The sequence below is a fragment of the Sander vitreus genome, chromosome 7, assembly GCF_031162955.1.
Source record: "Sander vitreus isolate 19-12246 chromosome 7, sanVit1, whole genome shotgun sequence".
Taxonomy (NCBI): Eukaryota; Metazoa; Chordata; class Actinopteri; order Perciformes; family Percidae; genus Sander; species Sander vitreus.
This window is the reverse complement of record NC_135861.1, coordinates 23295861-23318550: the sequence shown is the minus strand read 5'-3', so window position 1 is coordinate 23318550 and position 22690 is coordinate 23295861. Positions and strand designations below refer to the sequence as shown.

At 38.2% G+C, this 22690-nt stretch overlaps 2 protein-coding genes across 3 annotated transcripts in view; one reads left to right on the top strand and one right to left on the bottom strand.

Annotated features, from left to right (window-relative positions):
- The first annotated feature begins 1245 nt into the window (after positions 1-1245).
- On the top strand, positions 1246-5495 carry spmip11 (sperm microtubule inner protein 11). Its single transcript, XM_078255448.1, has 4 exons — positions 1246-1428; positions 2339-2515; positions 2625-2748; positions 2858-5495. Exons 1-4 carry the CDS (start codon positions 1338-1340, stop codon positions 2904-2906), a joined length of 441 nt encoding a protein of 146 aa, XP_078111574.1. The 5' UTR covers positions 1246-1337; the 3' UTR covers positions 2907-5495.
- The window catches only part of LOC144521119 (adenylate cyclase type 6-like), a 41515-nt gene continuing 23373 nt past the window's right edge, over positions 4549-22690 (bottom strand). Inside the window, exons 4-24 of one of the 2 annotated variants that reach the window (XM_078255446.1) lie at positions 20647-20796; positions 17862-17983; positions 17183-17294; positions 16753-16880; positions 16474-16632; positions 15880-16021; positions 14296-14424; positions 14178-14206; positions 13943-14090; positions 13363-13460; positions 11089-11176; positions 10877-10993; positions 10623-10781; positions 10299-10474; positions 9993-10019; positions 9843-9872; positions 9603-9735; positions 9115-9378; positions 8803-9007; positions 8573-8697; positions 4549-7336 (exon numbers count right to left, since the gene is read on the bottom strand). In XM_078255446.1, coding sequence (XP_078111572.1) covers positions 7208-7336; positions 8573-8697; positions 8803-9007; positions 9115-9378; positions 9603-9735; positions 9843-9872; positions 9993-10019; positions 10299-10474; positions 10623-10781; positions 10877-10993; positions 11089-11176; positions 13363-13460; positions 13943-14090; positions 14178-14206; positions 14296-14424; positions 15880-16021; positions 16474-16632; positions 16753-16880; positions 17183-17294; positions 17862-17983; positions 20647-20796 — 2670 coding nt within the window. In that variant the 3' untranslated portion in view covers positions 4549-7207. The remainder of the gene's footprint in view (positions 7337-8572; positions 8698-8802; positions 9008-9114; positions 9379-9602; positions 9736-9842; positions 9873-9992; positions 10020-10298; positions 10475-10622; positions 10782-10876; positions 10994-11088; positions 11177-13362; positions 13461-13942; positions 14091-14177; positions 14207-14295; positions 14425-15879; positions 16022-16473; positions 16633-16752; positions 16881-17182; positions 17295-17861; positions 17984-20646; positions 20797-22690) is intronic. The other variant, XM_078255447.1, reaches the window with a different exon arrangement.

The following is a 22690-nucleotide window of genomic DNA, read 5'->3' as shown; positions in this document are numbered from 1 at the left end:
TGTACCTGTGTGAAGATCCACACTTGCTCAGGCGCTGATGTGGTTACTTTTCCCTTCAATTGACAGAGTTTAAGAGACACCACATCTCTTCCAGGGGTTGCATGTAAACACGACTCAATGCCGATGCTGAGCTGTAGGCCTACCTCTTGCCTGGATGTGTACTCAAAATACTACAAAGTCACACAGAACAATGTTATTTTTAAGATGGTAAATATAATGGAAAAAATAATCCCTAACTGCATTACCATCAATACATTCTAAATAATCTAACTCAGTGATTCCCAACCTTTTTGGCTTGTGAGCCCATAAAATGAAGAAAACTTTTGACCCGTCATCACAGGTTATGAACTAAGTGTGGCAACAATTCCACCAGAGTGATTTTTCCTTTTTAGATTTCTGCAGTTGAAGGATTTTTAAAGTCACGAAGAGTGCAAAAAGAAAAACATAACCATTTGGATCCATCTTTGCGTGTAGCACCGTGAAGACACTCACCATCCGTGCTGGCATCATCCACCAGTAAGATCTCTGTGAGCAGGGCTGCAGGAGCTGTGTACAAGACACTGTAGACCGTCCTAAGCAGAGTGGACCAGGCCTCGTTATGAAACACTACGATAACGCTGGTGGTTGGGAGGCCGGGACAACGCCGAAACTTCTGTTCCAAGCAACTGTCAGAGCCAAACTGAAAGTTAACAGATGTCAAATTTGTAATGTAATGTGATGTACACTACCGTTCAAAAGTTTGGAATCGCCTGCAACAAAAGCTTGATTTATTACAGTCAGATGGGTATGTGGATTACTCTATATTTCTTAGTAGTCTTCATGCTTTTAGGTTGTAGAAATCCCTATTTACAAACCCTTATATACAGGGTTTAAAAAAGTAGTCACGCGGTCATGAAGAGAAATCTGCTTCTGGTGTTCATATGAACCTGTACAGCCCAATTGGTGTGGTTCCAACCAACACAGTCAAGAACAGCAATATGCTCAAACCGATCTAAAGATGATAGCCTATTCACATTAATGGTTCCAAGTGGCAGCCAAACCAGAAATATCATCCTGAGAGAAATCAGTGTTAGCACAATCTATCACATTTGCTCTTGAGTCACAGAAAGCTGTAGGAAAGAAGAAGAAAAAATGTTTTATTAGTTGGTTTGTTTGTTTATTTATTTATTTATTTCTAGTTTAGTTCAACGTTTCCCCCACGAGACAATTCGGATGGGCGGGGCTTGCTGCCATGGTTACGCCTAAACCAAAAGTTGTGATTTATTTACAGGCTATCTGTCTCGTCTGTCTCTCGGTTGCAAGCTCGTTTATCGGCTCGGGGCTAACTTTGCCGCATTATGGCCTTCTTCGGTTTAACACATCTGGGTTATCAAAACCCAATAGGCGATAAAATGATAGTGAATCCCAGAGGAGCGTCTCAATTCCGGGGTAAGAGGAGCTTGACATCGATCGCTTCTCGATTGTATTTCGTCTAACTAACTTGAAGTTAACTGTCGCTACCCACAGTGAAAACAGAGCCTTTAGCTTGCTGGTAGCTAACAAGAACACTTTTTTTTTAATTCTCTAAACGTCTTCAGGCTTCAAAAAAACAGCAAGCTACATATAGCGCTAACATTAACGTTAACAAGTAGCTTGATAGTCCAGAGCACGATCATGTTTGCTTATAGGAGCTAGCAAGTTGTTGTTTTTTTTGCCCTGGAGGGCCTTAATTTACAACACGTGGACGGCTTTAATCCAGGTAAAACGTTAATTATAATATTTAACTTTATTTAATCAGCTAACGTTAGTCTCGGAGAACAATAACCATTTATAGTCAGACAACAAGCATACAAGCAGTGCTGGAATGTAATTAAGCAACGGCACCACGTTAATTGATAGCTTTAGTTACTAACGTTAGTTACTTTGCAGATGTTGATTATTAATAAAAATCTCAATATCAATTAAATAATAAATAATGATATATCATTATAGGTTAAGCTACCCAGCAGTATATAAAGTATTTATAATTAGCCCCTCCTTTACCAGCTGCCACATTAAAGTGATGTACACACATTAATGCATCACTAATTATAATCCAGTAGTGTAATATATAATATATGTGACTCTAAAATGGTCCATTCTGCATAACGTATTATTCCAACAATTAAGCGAAAAAAGAGGGGGGGCCTTGATGCTGTATTATTTGCTGCATTTTTATGAAATCTCAAGCAATACATCCATGGTAAAATACAAGTTAAACATTAACTTGAGTATCTTGTGTCTTTCATAATAGCCAGAGGTTTATTATTGTAATCGAATGATGGCTCAGTGTATACTATAGTAACGTATCTCTTTACAGATGGTGAGATTAACACCAGAGCAGGACTGCCTCCATCTCTTCAAGGAGAACAGGGACCCCTCAGATGTAATGACACATGCAGCGTTTACCACCAGCCTCTTCCCTACAGCGCTGACATACACCATGGGAGCCATGAGCGATACAAAGAGATGGTCAAACGGGTTCAAACACCCAGGGGTGAGGAGACATAGAAAGACTAGACATTAAGGGTCCGATGGGCTATGTTGGATCTATATCACAGCTGTATTCCTGCCTGGTAAAAGTGTCGCTCTCCTCTCTTCTGCAGCCCCTAACCAGCTGTACATAGTGCCTCTAACGGACAGCCAGCAGTATGGATGGATGATATCCAGGAGTCCTGAACCATGGATCCAAGTCAAACGCTTTCCCCGAAAGAACAGTGAGATGACAAAGTAGGTAACATTACCAAATCTAATATGGCTTCCTTTTTTTTTTTTTTTTTTCTTTTTTTTACATGTAAAATAGATCTCTGTAAATGTAATCCACTTGTTACTTTCACAGGTTTGTTAAAGAAATGTCAGCAACAGACCCGGAGTTCAGCCTGTTCTGACAGCCTTTCTTCTTCAGTTATGTCTCTCACACACACACACACACACACACACACACACACACACACACACACACACACAAAGCAGCATCAGTTTTGATGTGCATTACGGAGATTAAATTGATAGCAGATCCACTTTTTTGACATTTTTCATGCTTCATTTGGATTCTTTCACTACTGTTTTTTTTTTTTTTTTGCAATCCAAAATCTGTTTTTATGGTAAGCTATTTTTTACACGAGCTATGAGTAACTAACTACCTCTCTAAAACAATATTTCTTAACCCTTTTAGCTCCCAACTTTTATAAAAGAAGTCTGAAGGTAGTCCGAAGAAATTTAGAGCATTTTTTCAGTGTTAAATAAGCAATAAAAATGTACCAACTACCACATTTGTATTTTACAAGTCAAGATCAAGCGTCCAGACCTGCAGGTTCAAAGGCACCACTGGAGTGGTTCATATAGAGAGTGAGATTCTACTGCCCTCTAGAGGAAACGAAAATAACTACTTCTGAATTTTGGGAGATGGTCTTCAGGCGAGTATTCAAAACAGACTTCTTTACCAGATGCACAGCAGGTGCACTGATTGTCTAAAATAGAGAGACAGTTTGCAGATTGTTGATGTTCAAGAAGTGTTGAGCTGTTCAGGAGCATTTGACCACACAAAAAAAACTTTTTACATTATTCCGCCTGAAGAAATATTTCACTGATAGTGCAGTGCAGAAGAATTGAATCCTGAAGAGATAATGATGGACACAGGCATGTTTTCTCAGGTCATCAGGGATACACAGGAAGTCAAAGGATATCAGGGCATTCTCAGGCTGGATTTAAACAATTACCCCCTCCAAAGGCATTACATATCCCAAAAATGACTTCTTGGACTTAATTCAGTACCACGAAAGGGGCAGATTAGTGTGTCAAAATTCCAAAGGCTGTTTCTTACCATAACTAGCCTTTAGATGGTGCAAAGTGGCATGTGTTTATCAGTGGTACTGCTGGTCCTGCAGCTCTGCAACTGGACAATATTGGTTTGGTGCTTTTCATCAGTGACAGTGTCCTTATATGGGTGGTCTATTCATGTGGCAACTGGTCCAACCTCCCACAAATCCAAACAAAGTGGTGACTTTGCCAGAAAGCCTTAAGTATTCCTAACCAAAATGTTTATTTCACAGTAAAAATGGCGACTGATGAACAAGGCATCTCTTTTTTATGTTTCTTACAATTACTGTCATCTAACTTTGAGAATATCTTTGTTTGCAGGCTTGTGTTGTCTAATATGCGTTATAATGATGCTGTTAAGGTTTGATTCTGTGATTGAAGCTTTGTGGCCTGTGTGGGTAACTCTAAACACATCCAAAACAGGGATATTGTTTAATTATATGTTCATTGGATAGTCAGTATTATAATGTAAAATTAAAGTCAGCACACAGAGAATATCTGTGGATGCTTTTAAAATGCATAAGAATCTATATATGATATAAGTATGTGAATGACAAGTAAACCACTTTCTAGTACTGTAAAATAACTATAATGACATTACCACAACTATTAAGTTAATGTAAGACGAACCTCTGTTCCTACAAGCCACAGGGAAGATATAATTGCAGTACATCCAACAACATTAGTGAATATATGAACATGCAAAACAGCCATTGATTTATTTATTTATTTTTTTCTTCAAGGGGAAATGTTATTTTTCTCTTTGTCATAGTCCTCAACTCTTCTTGTCCTTTAACTTTGCAAAAAGACTCCCCTTTCAACTCCTCCAACTCAGGGAAAATACAAATGAAACAAAAACAAATGCGGAAGGATTCATCAGGCCTGAGCAAAACACTGTTTCAGTAGTATGGGGTCAACCTTCCTCCCCTCTCTTGTTCCCCCCAAAACATCCCAAGAGTTAACAATCAACACAAGTCTATGGACAGCCAATAGAAATAGAATACATACAATGCACATTTTATAAACTCATGTCCATTCTATAAACTCTTTGCTTATATGAATCACTCTTCATTGGTCACAGTTCACTTGATAGTTGGTGATTACATTACTGTCCTCTGGTGCTCCCAACACACCCCAAGGCCAAATATCATTGCACAGGAGGGACCAATAGCACAAGTCTGCGTGAGCTGGCTTTGGTACAAACATGATCAACTGTTGGTTGCCATTGTTGAGTGTGGCGGAAGAGCTAAATCAGGACTGATTCTTTCAATTAACAAACGTTGAAGCTGGAAAGACCAAGTTAATTGCATTGATGAGAATGTTTACTAGAAATTATTCTCGACAAGCCCCTCCCTTTCTCTCTGTCCAAACATCAGCATCCAGGCACTGTTCCTGTTAAGTGTTATTCTATGATTTGTTTTATATTAACTTAAGGCAATCAAACTCAGCTATTAGTACTTCTACTGAGTGGAGGAATAATACAATAAATATGTTTATGTGTATTCATTCTGTCCTCTTCCTATAGTGTGACACCAGGGATGTCAAGTTTTTACTGCTGAGAAGTGAATGTGTGGGAGGGAGAGGTCACCTTAAAGCCTGACTGAGATTTACAATACTGCAGTAGTGGCATAAATAAAATAAAAGCACAGTGAATCATCTGTATGTGTGTGTGTTTACTGCTATGCTTATGTGAGCATACATCACTCAGGTTCTGCTGCAAAGGCAGCTAATGGTTATTACTTACTATACATGATCACACCTATTGCCAGTTGAAATACTGTATTGTACATTAGGATTCAACAGCAGAATTCATTGGCTGCAGTTGATCAGTTGGTACCAGTGAGCTTGAGCTTTACAACTGGCATTTTACAAGAAAGCGTGCTGGTCTTTGATCCTTTTCATTGGAATGGAATCATCATAATAAGCATAATAATTCATCAGAATCATAATAATAATAATAATAATAATAATAACATTAAGAATATACAAATGATGAATACAGAAGTGATACAAAATACCCTACGTTAAAACAAACAAATGAAAACTAGATACCACAATCAGACATGCTTCAAAGCAGTTATGTTTGGCAAGAAAGCAGTTTTTGTTGTATCATAAAAACCTCACAGTGAAAATAGTTATGCCCCTTCAGGATTACAAAGCACAGTATTCAGTCAAAATCAATATATATTTCTTTCTTTCATCTATTTCTCCTTCATAGAAGAATCAGGCTGTGTGGTACCACTGCGTTGATATCCAAGGTTTTCCCCCCTGATGCCTCTGGATCTAAGTTCCTTCATTTCCTTTTGCACCAACAAATACTTCTCTAAAAGGGAAGGAGCAGTCGATGACAATATACTGTGAAGGCTGACACCAGCTGCACACTGGCTGCTCAAGCTCTAAGGAACCTATCTGACATGATATGAAGGATGAAGAGGATCCTATTCCCAGCTGGGGCTACTTCTAGTCCTCAGAGATTAAAAATATAGATTTCAGATATCACCTTCTAATACCATCCTTAGTCGTCTTTACTCATTTTGTTTAGAGGTTGAGGGCAACATTATAGTTTAGAGTTAAAGTGATCGGCTCTTTGCTGCCTGAATGACAAAATAAATGTATTGTACATATTTTATGAAAAAAAAATGAAACAGGCTGTGCTGCCAGCAGTTGGCCAAAAAGACAGAGGGTTCAGGCCTCCTGCCTAAAAAACAGAGGCGGTGATCGTTGCTGACTTTAGCGAGAACATATCAAACATGTCTTGCCTTGCTTTTAGTAAATACTTTAGTCTTTGGTCAATATATTCCTCCTCAGTTTATACATATATTCATACACACACAAATATGCATGTACATACACACTTATTAACGTGTAATAAACTGGATATTTGTGCACGTATGTATTCACACTTTTTCATAAAGGACCTTTTGCACAAAACTTCGAGATCAAAATAAATAATTAATTCAAAAACAAAATATGAGTACCTGTTCATAATTCATGTGAAATAAAAAAAAATTACCGGAAAAAAACTAAAACAAAACAAAGTAAAAATATGAAGTAGCCTTATGTACAGCGTTTATCTTCTTTTGACACAGGCTAAAAGGCGTTGTTTTAAATAAACAGACTTTGCATCTTTCAAGAAGCCTGAGAGAGAGGCTAGACATGAGAAAAACATGTGTCCTTCAACTTGATGTGAGCCAAAATGGCTGTCAAACGAGAACATTTCCTTTCATCAAGAACACTTTTCTTTTGAAGTCTTAAGTTTTTTTCCTCCTTACTTGGGATTCAAGCCATTCTCTCACACTGTGAGTCCTCACTCAGTGGTGCTGTGTCCTTGTAGTGGGGAACATCCCAACATGTGCTGCTGCCACGGTTGCTAACTGTTGGGCGGGCCATCGTTCAGGAAGTAGGTTGTCATTTCGCCTTTCCCTTTGACCTTGACCACCCCACGATACTCCAACACATACCCTTTGTTTGCAAGCACCTGGTAGAGGTCTGTAGTCACCTGAGAGCAGAATGGAAAAGATAGATTTATATAAGGCTGTATAAATACTTACCTGATCAAATTAAGGAGCACGATGCATTTTTTCAAAATGTAGATGATAATATGAATCCACAGTCTGACTGAACCAGAGACTGTACATTATTTAGAATTTTTTAGTTCCCTCATCTTCATTTAAAATGTGCAGGTGGAAGGTTACTTATTTCAGCTCTTATGAGGCTACCGTTTCTAATGTTTGTTGGGGTAGAAAAGTAACCATTATTCCAAAATAATGACAGTAAACATTTTCATTTAAAGCTGCTCTAATCCTCAGCTGCTGGTTGCTCAATATTTTTGGAATCAGCTTGCTGTGTGGTTAATGGTGGTAAATGATCTCAGCTGTAAGGTTTAGTAATCAACAGTGACACTATGAGACACATGAGCTCTTACAGTAATCTACCAGGTATTTATTATACACTCACTGGCCACTTTATTAGGTACACCTGTACAATCTAAGCAGTTCTGTCATGAAGTCTACTTTTTGATTGTCAAAACCTGAAAGTCGTTTGACATCCTCCCGGATCCATATTCTTCATATATGTTTACATTCTATGTAAACTTTTGTCATCCTGAATGTCTATACTGTCATTGTATTATGTTGGTCTATTCTGTTCACATTACATCTATTGCACATCTGTCCATCCAGCAAGAGGGATTCCTTCCACAGTTGCGCTTCCGTAAGTTTCTTTGCCGTTTCTTTTGGGGACAGTTTCCTTCAAGCGAGGGTCTAAGGACAGAGGGTGTCATCCACATTGTAAAGCCCCAAATTTGTGATATTATCTAAATAAAATGGACTTGACTTGTATAATCCCTATAACATTCAGTTTTTGTTGACACTGTCATAGAGGTGTTTATTAAATTATATGTTTTAGAACTAAGGTCATAGTAACTGTGGTGGTGTTGTACTGGAATGTATTGTATTCAGAAGCATTTGTAATATTGGGCCTCTCTCAATATAATATACCACCTTTAACTTATGACCTCAGCAATAAGCTGAAATAAACTGAATTTACAGATTTCCGACAATCAACAAAAACTTAACATTACAAACTTCATAAAGATAGACTTTATGGCAGAGCTGCTGTATTGAATTGCCATACAATGTACAGGTATAGCTAATAAAGTGGCAACTGAATGTAACATGTTTCATGAGTATTGCAGAAGAAACCTGAATTTGAATAGTTGTTACATGACACCTACCTGTATGCAGTCAGGTACACCTGTACTGTCCATACGACTGGCCACATTGACTGTGTTTCCCCAAATATCATATTGAGGCTTCCGTGCACCAATAACCCCTGCTACCACTGGTCCAATGTTCAGACCTGGGAATTAAAGACAAAAACATTTCACCGCATCAACAAAGCTGCTACTGTTAACATATTAGAAAAGAAAAACTATTGTTTTCAATGTAACTTCTGCTTAGTTACCTATCTTCATCTGGAAGTTGTTGAAGGAATGCTCATTGATGTACTTCATCTGCTCCCTCAGTCTCATGGCGTAGTCAGCCAGTGCAATAATGTGTGAACGGCCCTCCTTGTCGTAAGTGGAGTCATTGAGACCGGAGGCCGCCATGTAGGTGGAACCAATGGTCTTGATCTTCTCTAGCTGTCTGTACTTCTCTTCACTGATGATCTGAGAACAGACAGTGATTACATTTGAGCAACTTTTAAAATTAGCTGTAACCAAAGGTCAAAGGGATGACCCACTGAGCTTTACAAACATGCCTCAACCAAGTTTACCTCATCAAAGTCAGCAATGATCTCGTTGAGCAGCCGGAGACACTCCACTCCCTCGTTGTTGGCCTCCAGCTCCACGTAGAATTCAGAGAAATTGCTGATGGAGGCGAACATGACGGCCACACACTCACAGGACTGGTAGTATAGCTCGTCGTTACGCCGCTCACGTGCCAAAAAGTGAGCGGCTACGTCCTTAGGCAGAATATTATGGAGGAGGCGACGATTGTAGGCTTGCAGTTCCTCCATCTCCTCTTTCTCCTCTGTGGCCTGGGAGTGAATGCTCTTTATTAGATATATTTAGCTTTTATGAATGCTGTAATAAAATGTCTGGCAGGGTCGAGGTGTAGACTAGACTGCAGATGTTCTATTATCAGACACTAATAAACTGTGAGACAACTCAATCATCTTCATCAGCTTTTGCAGAAAAGTGAAGAGATTGTGTTTGTAGTTCATGTGGTTAGATGACGCCCTCTAGGGGATGCTGCACATACCTGTAATTTCCACAGGAAGTCTAGGCGTGCAGTAGATTCAACCTGCTGGGCATGCAGATACAGTGCCAGGACAAAGACTGTGAGGATCACTGGAGTCATGACCCTCAGGGACACTTTTGTCACAACAAATGGGCTGCAAAGTGACAGACACATGGTGACATTAATGGGAAAAAAGCTTTGAAATTATAGGAAAGGAGATTAAAAACCTTCAAAAGTACACTGAATGTGCTGTAATCTTACCACTGGTTTGTAGTTTCATTGAAACTGGACCTAAAAATACAAACGCAAAAATGCATTCTGGTCAATACAAATAAAGAAAATAATCATTTAATATTAATTTATTTAAAGTGTTTCTAAAGTGTGAGTCCACATACAAATTAAAATTCTTACCATTGAGCGCTAGTTTCATTTAAATCACTAAAAAATAAAATAATGACCATTAGAACAATAGTGAAATATACAAAATATTGTAATTAATTGTTGTAATTAATGGCGAAAATGGGTACAACACAATCGTATGGTTTCAAAATGTTTGATATTGGTGCCAATATGATACTTCAGTTTCGGTATAGATATCAAAACAATACTTTTTTTTTTATACCTTAGTTTGGGGAATATAAGCATGCTAAAACCCTTTTGTTTCATTTAACAAAATATGCCCCCTCTGCATTAGCATGCACAACCTGTACCACTTACATGGCATTGGAGGTGACAAAGAGGTCTGCGTTGTCGAAAAGTGCTACTTGTGGCCACTCCACCAGCAGCAGGAAGGTGAGCTGGATGAGCAGCATGAGGGCCAGCTTCCCTATGCTGCTGATCTGCAGGAACACTGAGCAAGCCAGCAGTGTCAGCAGCACACTGTAGCTGAAGTACTGGAGAGCAGCATCACAAAGAGGTATTATCAACAACAGATCTCAGAAAAAACCACAAATGTAAATGTGACATTTTCATTATCGAAATGGTTCGACCAGTTGCGTAGAGAACACAAACAGTGAAGTGGTGACATAACAATGAACTCACCTCAGGAAAAGGGCAGGAGGGGCCTTCGCTAGAACAGATCTCCAGACCCCCTTCAATGGACACATTCAAGGTGCGGATCAAACAAGGCGTCACCAGCGCTGCAGAGGTGTTCAGCTTCTCGGCTACGCATTGTGCCAAGCTCTTGGTGTCACAGGCAAACTGCAGTGAGGCCGAACATACACACCCATGTATTCAGCATGATTTTCAACATGTATGGTTTGTGTACTGTATGGCTATGCTGACTGTAATCATACCATATTAACAAAGGCAGAGATGAAGACGAGGATAATGGTAAATACTCCAACCAGGGTGCTGTTGGTGCGCGACTGGACAATCTTCTTTGAAACAGTCTGCATTGCAGCTGGAAAGAGCTTCAAGAGGAGGGGAGGGAAAAAATAAATGATTTACGCATACACAATGAATGACATTTTAGCAAAATATCTGTTTGTGCGTTTTGAAAAGCTACCTTGATGCACGAATATATGGCACAGATGAAAAGGATGTTGGCGAGTATGACAAAGATACTAATGTAGATTCCCAGCATGACTGGGGTGCTGCAAGGGAGAATACATAAACATAGTTATAGAGAAACATTTAAACACAGTTATAGAGAAACATTTAAAGTGCTTTCACATCTAAACTGTTTGGTGTGAACGCTGTCAATCAAACCCTTTTGTGTGCGACTGTGTTAGAACTTTTTTTTTTAGCATGAATTCAAAAGCTTAACTTACTGTTGTGTTCAAAATAATAGCAGTCCAACATCACTAACCTCATATATCACATGTTAGAAGTGATATTTCTACATGGCAAATAGTAAGTGTAAGTGTAAACTAGTAAGTGTTGTAGAGTCATAGAAAACCAACAGACCCAACAGTCATGACATGCATGCTGCTGATTCTGTGTAAGTGAATCTGTAATTGAAAGGGGCATGTTCAAAATAATAGCAGTGTTGTGTTCAATTAGTGAGGTGATTGATTCTGTGAAGAAACAGGTGTCAATTATGGCCCATATTTAAGGAAGGAAGGAAGCAAATGTTATAAATGGTTATAATGCATTTCACACTGAAATACTCAGCAAAATGGGTCGTTCCAGACATTGCTCTGAGGAACAGCGGACTTTGATTAAAAAGTTGATTGGAGAGGGGAAAACATATGAAGAAGTGCAGAAAATTATAGGCTGTTCAGCCAAAATGATTTCAAATGCCTTGAAATGGCATCCAAAGCCTAAACGACTTGGGAAAAAAATGGTCAACTACCATTTGAATGGATCGAAGAATAGCCAAAATGGCAAAGGCTCAACCAATGATCAGCTCCAGGAAAACCAAAGAAGACTTAAAGTTACCTGTGAGTACTGTTATGATCAGAAGAAGGCTATGTGAAGCAAAGCTATCAACTAGAAGCCCCCGCAAAGTCCCATTGCTGAAAAAAAGACATGTACTGAATAGGTTGAAATTTGCCAAAGGACACATTAACTGGCCAAAGGAGAAATGGGGCAACATTCTGTGGACTGATGAGAGCAAAATTGTTCTTTTTGGGTCTAGGGGCCGCAGACGGTTTGTCCGACGACCCCCATGCACTGAATTCAAGCCACAGTACACTGTGAAGACAGTAAAGCATGGTGGTGCAAAAATCATGTTATGGGGATGTTTCTCATACTGTGGTGTTGGGCCTATTTATCGCACACCAGGGATCATGGATCAGTTTCAATACATCAAAATACTTGAAGAGGTCATGTTGCCTTATGCTGAAGAGGAAATGCCTTTGAAATGGGTCTTTCAACAAGACAATGACCCAAAACACACCAGTAAGCAAGCAAAGTCTTGGTTCCAGATGAACAAGATTGATGTTATGGAGTGGCCAGCCCAATCCCCAGACCTCAATCCCATAGAAAACTTGTGGAGTGACATCAAAAATGCTGTTTTTGAGGCAAAACCCAGTAATGCAGAGGAATTATGGAATGTAGTTCAATCGTCCTGGGCTGGAATACCTGTTCACAGGTGCCAGAAGTTGGTCGACTCCATGCAACACAGATGTGAAGCAGTTCTCAGAAATAACGGTTATGCAACTAAATATTAGTGCAGTGATTCAAAGTAAAGCAAACCCTTGAGACATTTTTCAGTTTATACAGTAAATGTTTGAGTTTGTAAAGAAAAATGCAAATACTGCTATTTTTTTTAACACAACTGTATATTTACCCATCTGCTGATTGTGAAATGTTAAGATCTTGTAAGTTTTCGATACAAGTGATGAACTGTGTATATTTATGCAAAAATAATTTGCTGAAAGTGAAAAGGAGTTAAAACAGGTATGTTGAGCTAGTGTCATAAACTGTATTTTAGCATTTCATTAATAAAACGTGACACATCCAAACAGTAACTTTCCACCTGTAATATTATGGAACAAGACTCAGTTTTTGTGCTGTTTGTACGAGAACATACGCATATATAGTTTTGTTGCAGTCTGGACTAATACTTCTCATAATGCATTTTATTAGGTAACTTTTTGAAAATAAATAAACACACAAGGTTTACAATTTGATTTCCCCACATGGAGTAAAGGTCACCAAAACCGTTCCGCTCTTGGTTTTTCTTTTAATAACTCAGTGTGAACACAAAGGCATCAATCTATATTGTTTCTACTCAGTCCAGACCAAACAAACCAAACTACAGGTGTGAAGCAACCCTAAAAACACACAGTACATATGGGAGGATCTACAGTATGTGAATTTAGGAAGTACTCACTGTGGAAAGATAACAATCTGTATGAAGGATATGAAGCAGAATACTAGTAGAGTACACGCAACATAGCCTCCAAAACGATCATCCACCTTCTTGGAATACTGCAAGAGGAAACAGCAGAAGAAGAAAAAGATATGAGCAGCAGCTAGTGTTGGGCGATATGGAGAAAATCAAATATCACGATATTTTTGACCAAATACCTCAATATCGATACTGCAACGATATTGTAGTGTTGACTATTGGTGCTTTCACAAAATATTTATTTGATAAATAATCATCAGTAATGTGGATATAATGACTAAGTGGGTAAAGGCAAATAATAGAACAGCTAGAACAGTCTGGTAAGTTCAGAAAATTACATAAATTTACTGTAATGCAGCCTTTAAAACCAGGAAGACAACACTTATGCCATATTACGATATTACGATATCCAAAATCTAAGATGATATCTAGTCTCATATCACGATATCGATATAATATCGATATATTGCCCAGCTCTAGCAGCAGCCAGCTCCCTCCTCCATACATGTATTATATTTAAGTTGAAGAAGCAAAGATGATAATCAGGGATATTAGGATGAACCTTTTTCTCCAGGCTAGATGTCTGGAAGGTGAGTAGGAACTTCTTAACGTGATCTTTTCTTAGCTGGTCAATGCTACGAGCGTCAATAGCTCGCCCCAAAAATTCATCCACCTCATCCTCTGGGTTCATCGCCTCCTGAACACAACGGCTGCAAAAAGATAAAGGTTCTTAATGACATCCAGTAAAGCACTGCAGCAGTCTTCATATGTATTAAGCATCAAGAGTCAGTACTCACTTGTCTTTACTGGAGGTCTCATCAATCCCCTGAAGAAAAAACAGACACAAAATATGACTCTCAGAGAAAAGCTGCCGCCCAGCTACCCATGAAGGTGTGTGTTGGTGTTGATTCTTACCATTTGTCTAAAGACTTTAGAGTCTTTGGTCCTGGAGAAGGTTCTGTCGGGGACCCAGCGTGGCATCAGCCCCTCATTAGAGTTGGCTCTCGTCCTCTGCATCTTAGCCATCACCGCCTTCTCCTCCTTCTGCTCAGAGGGAAGAACATGAAGGCTTGATCAGCTGTTCTCATACAACACAGTCAATGACAATATAAGTGACTAAATACACTAGAAGAGGTCTTTTTTATTCATTTATTACGCCTACAAGGAAATGTGTACAGTCAGTTCAGGATCTAGAAAGATTACTTCATTCACAAATCTGTCCACTCTCATCTGTTAAGATTATGCCTCCTTCACAGCTTTTTATGTTACAGTTATTCCACTTGTCACTGTTGACTTGCAGCTTAAAACACATAGACATATACTGTATATGTCCAGCTTAAAGCTTCTAGACACTGCTGAGTTACCCAATGGTGATGTATCAGTTTGGGTCCAGTTAGCCTTGTTAACTATGACATGCAGCTCGGGAAATTATTTTGGACAAATTTAAATGGACTGAAAGTCTAAGGACAAAGATAACTTGATACTAAAGAAATGAAAGTGTGAGAACATTGATGAAATAAGAACATTGTTATCCAACTTGAAACGTAACATAATGACTGGATTGTATTTGCTGATGCATAAGTACAGAGAAATTACTTTACACTTGGGGAAATCCTCTGTTAACAGTGAAAGTTTTGTATATCCATTCATTAAAAGTATTTCCTCTTTAGGTTGATTGAATAATCTGTGTGGTAGTCTTAGTCTTGCAAGTCTTTGATTACATATCAGAAAAAAAGATGGGGTCATCACTGGATTTAAACAAATATGCTTCAGTCTGTTTTCTCATATACAGTATATATATATTATATATATATATATTCTCTTTTATTCTATATTCAAGTTTTCCATTCAAAGATTCTAAGATGTATTTGTCCATAATCAAATATTATGGACAAATACATAATCCAATGATAGACTTACTGGCCTATAGGTAAGGTAGTCACAAAGGTAGCCATCCACAGATACAGTTCATCCTAAGGATTCACTGTGCCACATGTATTTTTAATATTAAAAGATGATTTATAAAATCATGCCAACAATTATTATTATTTAATAATAATAAAAGTATTATGCACTAAAAGTAATGTACTGTATAAAGGCTTTAGGCCGCTCTACACGTTATTGTAGGCCCAGTTTTACATGCAACTTAATTTTGTCCCTGTTCCATCTCTCTTTCAGTTAAAGAATCCTTGGCTTAAAAAAACGTTGAAAACCCCTGGTCTAAAGGATGTGCAAAAAGGCTAATGTTGTGCAATAATAATAATTAAAATAAGGGTAACAAATAAGGATTAGATAAAAGGAAATAAACATTTCAAAGTAAAAAAAACATTTTAAAGTTTAAAAAATATAAATGTATGTAATATATGTATTTAAATGCATATTTTCAATATAGGGAAAATGTAAAATATTTGAATGTCTTAAATAATATTTTACCTAAACGGCATGCTATCATAAACCTATAATATCTTTATTGAGTTGTGTGCGTTTTTGTGCACTGACCCGTTTCTGGCTGCAGCCGAGAACCAGGAAGGTCTCGATGCTGTTGTCCTTCAGATACGCGTTCCTCTCACCTCCAAAACCTGGTTCCACCTCATAGTCTCCATTAAGATACTGCAAGGTGGCCTTAGTGATGTGGATCCGCCTACAAATAGACAAGGAATTTTTATATAAAACCTGCATATGTGTGTGTGTCCATATTTGAGTGTGCAAATGGGTGTGTGCTTTATTTCTTTATTGGTATATGCAGAACTTGGGAATGCCAGACACACTTCTGAACATACACGGCATCTCTGGAATTATTGTATAACATAGGTCAGAGAAATGATCTACATGAATTATAGCAAAAAATAATCAACTGTTCTTCAAATGTTGTATATTTACAGATGAGTTAGTTACATTGAGAAAGGTTATGCAATATTTTAAGTGAACCTCCTTCACTTAATTGGTTATAAAGAATCTTAAAGGGTCGTTTTTATCAAAGAAAATTCTGTTGACCACTGTAAATAGTGTTGGGTTGATAGCTATTCTACATTGGGATGTTTTTTATAATATGCAAACTGTACGTGTGTGTGCACCTGTGTTTATTTCCCTCACCCTGCTTTGCCTCCCGCCTCCATGTGGTTGGCCAGCGTGACATCATTTGACCACACGTCAAACTGCCACTTCCTGAGACCAAGCACACCACAGTGCACACGCCCACTGTGAATCCCAACGCGCATGTTAACGTTGACCCCTGTCACCTCGCGCACCAGCCTGCAGACACACACAGCCCAGACGATCAGTGTCTCCGACAGGACAACACTTTGCAAAAGACAGCAAACAAACTAACTCCAAACACACATGCAAACATATGCAAACACTATTTCTACTCACGAGATCGCCTCTATCATGTCGACACCCATCTCCACACAGCAGTGGGCGTGGTCAGCCCGGGGTTCAGGCAGTCCAGACACACAATAGTAACAATCACCCAAAATTTTAATACGTAGACAGTGGTTCTCCTGAAAAAGGGAGGAAAAAAGGATGAAAAGAAACAAATGAGGTTGATAAGTTGAAGGTTTCCGAGGACAAAAAAAAAGAAGGAATAGTTTAACATTTTAGGAACTGTCATATCTGTCAGTTAAGAATGACTTTACAGCCAGGATTAGCTGAGTGTAAAGACTGAAAGAGAGGGGAAACAGTTAACCTGGACAAGAAAACAACATAACAAAATCATCCCCTCTAAAGCTATGTCCCAGAATGTCAAACTACTCCTTTAAGAAAACACAACAGACATAGGAGAAAGGACGCTGTGGAACCTTACCGATGCCAGCTTGTCAAAACGGGCAAAGAGTTCATTGAGTGTCATGACCAGCTCCTGAGCCGTGCATTGAGAGGCCAGGCTGGTGAAACCCTCGATGTCTGCAAAAAGAATACTGAGGACGAGAAAAAGGGGTGGAAAGACAGAAGAAAACCACTTTGAATCTTTGAATAAACCTATCAAGCATCCTCATTTTGGTTCAGTGTTGAAATTTTAGCAAATGATTATATTTTCATCACTACACAGCAGCAGCAGCAGTAGTACAGTTTGTTGCAGTATGTTACTATGTGCTGACCTTGAGAGAGGCAGAAATGTTTGGCCCTAAAGTCTTCTGAAGAAGATCTGTGCCAGTGTGTGTTTGTGTGTGTGTGCGAGTGTGTGAGTGAGGGACAGAGGGACTGTGTGCAGTGTGTTTGCTCAGTGCTGTAATTGAATGCGCGCTGAAGCTCTTTATCTTTGGGGATTATATTATCTTGGCTGCTGGTGATTAAGTATTCCCTCACTAGTGTTAATTAGCCTCCACTGCCAAATCACCCTACCCTCTTATGACTCTGTGAGCGTGCTTGTGTGTGTGTGTGTGTGTGTGTGTGTGTGTGTGTGTGTGTGTGTGATAGAGTAAGTGAAATTTGAATTCATGGGTAAAACATGAAATAAAGCACTGAAGCCAAGTGTCCCGGCTGACCTGACATTGTCGTGTTTCTGGATATAGATTTTATGGAACATCATGTTTTCCTTCTTGGCATTGATGTCAGCCTTCATCTCCATGGCAACGTGCCTTGGCAACACTGAAAGCAACAGACGTTCCTGAAAAACAAAAATACACAAAAAGAAACAAATTGCAGATTGTATCATTCACAATATAGTTGTCTACAGTATGTGCAAAATGGACTGATTAGTTAGAATTAGGATGAGGTTTAGTTTTAGGCAGAAGTTAAAAGGTTAAGTCTGGTGATATTCTTTATTTCTACTATTGTCAACAAATCCCATGAAAGGATTAAAAAAAAACAATGTGACCAATTTTCAAAGATTTACTTTTTCTGTAGGAATGAATGGGCTTCAGAGGAACAGACAGGGATGGGAAGTCAAAAAGTATTGAGAAAGCAAACATATATTTGGTCATTTCATGGGATTTGTTGACAATAAAAATGTAAGAATAATGAATTATATGACTGATGATGTAGCCTCAATTTCTGAGTCCACTGTGCTTTTTGATCGTGTTATTTCTTGTTCATGTTTTTAAGTATTTTTGGGTGCATTTTTGTGTCTTTATTTGACACCAACAGTAGAGAGGTACAGTGTTGGAATATTGGTACACAGATCCTTTACTTAAGTAAAAGTACCAATACAATAGTGCGAAAATGTCTTTATTAGTAAGTAAAACTAAGTATTTAAGTAGGTAAGTAAAAGTCTTGCATTACAATGTTACATTTTTATATAAGTGAAAGTACAAGATTTAATTATCAGCAAAAACAAAAGTGTGGCCCCTTTACCAGTATCATATTATACAATATTGAATTATTATTATTATTGATATATTAACATGTAAGCAGCATTTTAATACAGCAGTTCAAGGTAAATGCATCCTATTTTATAAGCTCATCAGTTGTTTTGTATGTAAAACCATTAGTATGCAGAATAACTTGTAACTATAGCTGTCATATAAATGTATTGGAGTAGTAAAAAGTAAAATGGAGATACTCAAGTATAGTACTTTACTACACAGAGAGAAAGCCATCACAGAAATGCAAAGCCAATGCCAAACAATTACTGCTGTGCTGTAAAGAAATGTTTCCAAGTGAGTTGACTAACTAGGGTTGGGTATCGTTTGGGTTTTTTCCGATACCGGTGCTAAAACGATACTTTTAAAACGGTGCCGGTGCCTAAACGGTGCCTGAACTGAAATATATATAATATATTTATAATATTAGTATAGTACATAATATAAAATATAAAAAAAGGAGCACAAAACGACAGTTGGCGACATTAAAGAACGGCTTGTTTATTGCTAAGGCCATATGGTCAAAATTAAATGATTGATTAATAATGTAATAACAATAACTTACAATGACTTATTTCACCAGTAAATTGCTGGTAAACGACAAAAACAAGCACCAGATGGGAAAAGGGTATTTTACAATAACTTTGAATGCACCACAAGGCTGGCGAGTTTCAAGTAAACGCACCGTCTGTGTTGTTTTTCCGACAATGGCAGCTGCAGTCAGACTGTTACGTCCCAGTGTTGAAATCCTCTACAGGGTAATACAGTCACATTTTATACCGCTTAACGTAAGCTGTCAGCATTTTAACCATTGTGTTTAATCCAGCTACAAGCTAACGGAAACTTAGCGTCCCGTGCAGCGATGCCTCTGAAAAAAAAGAGTCAGGCACTGAAATGAGGCACCGAAATTTTCGTTCATATTCAGTCTCGTTACTACCGTTTACGTCGGTACCCAACCCTATGACTGACTGAAAGGGACACTGATTTTAAATTTGGGGGAAAAAAGGAGCAGTACTTGGTACTTGGCAGATCGTCTGAATTTTGATATCTGGAGAAAATATATACAAAGACTAGACTATATTTATAGACTATATTTGTTCTGGAAATAATGTTTGGAAAAGTGACTGGTGGGACATATACTTTTTCACAACGTCAGATCTTTTTGAAGGGAGATAGTACTGGTGTAACTGAGGCTTCTACAGAGTGTATTGCAATATGGGTTGTTTTTAGCCTTAATATTGTTAAACTAGCTAGTTAATTCAAGTCCTTTTATATTGTCTTTTAAAGTTGATCCAGTTCAACCTACGAGAGTTTTTGACAGCTTGTGCTCATGTTTTGCTTCCAGGAAGAGAATGCCTAATATCTTTACTACAGAAACAGACAAGGGGACGAATCATCTGTCCAAATAGCCCAAAATATATCACTGCATGTAATGATGGAGCACTAAAACAGACACAAAGCTAACTGGCAGTAACTTCCGCCAAGAGCTTGACAGCAGAGTGTGTGAATATGAGACTGATGTTCAATTCAGTCACTTTATTATTTCAGATGGGAAAGTTGATGCAGTCAGTAGTACACAATAAAAAACACATGTACAAATAAACGAAAGGAAAACAATACAAAAACATAAAGCGCAAAAAAATGTTTCCTGTACATACAATATACAGAACATAATTTTACACAATACTCCAGCAGCAATCTCTGAATAAATTCTAATTTAAATGTGCAAATTAAGCTGGCTTATTGCACAGGCAATGAATGTGAAGTATTTGCTTTACTTGAAAACATATTTGGACAATCTGGGAGTCACATTCTGCTTTAATAGAAGTATTTCAAGTTTTATTTTTACGAGTGAAAAGACTTCAAGGTTGAGGCCATTTTTTTCTCCAAAAAAAGGTCTTATATTCTGGCCAATGTGGTCATTATATACATATAGACAAATGTGTATAGCATTTGTGTGCAGGCCTACCTGTTGTTGATTCTCCCTCTGCAGGTGTAGTCTGGCCTGGATGTATCCTCTTGTCTCCTGGAAGGCTTGTCTCTGGGAAACCTCAGCGGGGTAGTGGGTACAGATACCAATTATGTTAGTGCACAGGAAGATCAGGACATTAGCGCTCACCTGGAGAGATGAGAGAGGAGGGAGGAAGGACAAAGGAAGTGAATGAATCATGATTTAAACATAAAAGTAAGCAGGTATAAATTCATTTCTCATATACCAGTGTTGTTTTTATTGCTTCTGGGACAAAATGGTTTCATGAATCAAAAACCTCAGTCTTTCACATGATGTACACTTTTAAATAGTGTAAAAAGGATGTCTATTTTTCTGTGGGTTTAATCTTAAATCATAGTAAAACCGGTCATAGTAAAAAAAGTCTGGTTGACTGGTTTCATTGACAGTGAGAGCAACAGTGATATTTGACAGAGACAGTACATCTCAAGTGCTTGACTTTACCGGAAGATCTTAACAGACATAAAAAGACAGAACTAAAATGGTGAAAGGCTTTTATTGCACTCTTTGTAAGGGTTAAATTATGATACTAGTGGCATGAGTTTTATTCCCCTGTCTACCTCTTTCCTCAAACATTTCTTTCCTGTCTCTCTCAAGAGACTCGAGACAAACTATATACATTAAGGACCCTTCACACGGTGTGATTTCAGGCTGTCTGAGACAAAAGTTGATAATCGTGAGAGAAACGTGGTAAAATCTTTGGTCGTCAGTCCAAGTCTGGTCCTAGATCCCATTGTGAGACATGTCCACCAACGACCGTTTTTCTCACAATGTGACTGCTGCTATAATCCACCACTACAAACCAACCAATCAGAATGCAACGTAAAACAACACAGAATACACTGGTCGGTGTGACATTTCGTAAGAGACATTCTGAATAGATTTTAGAGGAGAAAACACCAAAATGATGGAAACAAAATGAAAAAGAATTAGTGGCATTTTGGCCAAACTTCATTTATTGTTTGCTGCATTTTCAGATGGATAACGCGAGATGATGACGTGCCTCAGCTCTCTTACTATTTAATATTTACATGGTAGCTCTACGATTCACCACAAAGTTGTCTGACATAACTCAAATTGATATCGTACAGTCTGACACAGACTTCTACCAAAATGTTATTAGACCCATCTCATACAGTGTGACACGTAATAAACGTACATGATGGTTGTTGTTATTGCACACTCTAAAGGCCTTCAAACCACTTCGACAGAATTAGAAGACAATGTATTCACAAGATATATATTCAGCTCAGTTAATGAAATGAAAACAGAAACATGTTTGTCTAAATATTTGTGTCAAAGCTTTCTATAAATATGAAATATTATTTATTCTTTTAAACACACAAGTTTAATTTAGCTTTGCCCCAAACTAATCTATGTATTTGTTAATAATCTATTGAACTCACAATAGTCAATAATTACATTGAGTGTGCACCAGAAGGAAGCCCAGAAATGATACATCTTGTATCAAACATGAATAAGAAGCAAAGAAAAGGGGTTCAGGTCTAACTTGAAGCCCAGTTCCACCAAACTCTCTCTGTATTTCTCAGTATGGCTATGTTTACAAAATGGTGCTGTCCGGTGACTTTTGCACGCAGAAGCTTGAGTGATGCGTTTTACGTCATCGCTGAGAAAGGGCAACAGTTAACGATCAGCTTTGGAGACGAAGAGGACATAAAAACTACGAGATAATTACCTCTCTAGAGTCGATCATGTTTTTTAATCCACCGTTTCCTCCTTGAGCTAGCAACTGGTGTGGGAGGGGTGTGGGTGGGGCGCCGACCACCGAAGGCTTGCGTCATGTGGGCAGTGTTGTTGTCATTACTTAGAATTCCTCATGGGGACGACAGAAACTACGCACTATAGCTTTAACCATTTTCATTAAAAAAATCCTAGCTGTATATGGCATAAATGATGGTTTGGTTGTCATTTATTTTGAAAGATACATTTCTTGGAGAAATGCAACAGGAGTACTTAACTTTAATGGGCCTTCCTAATTGTTACA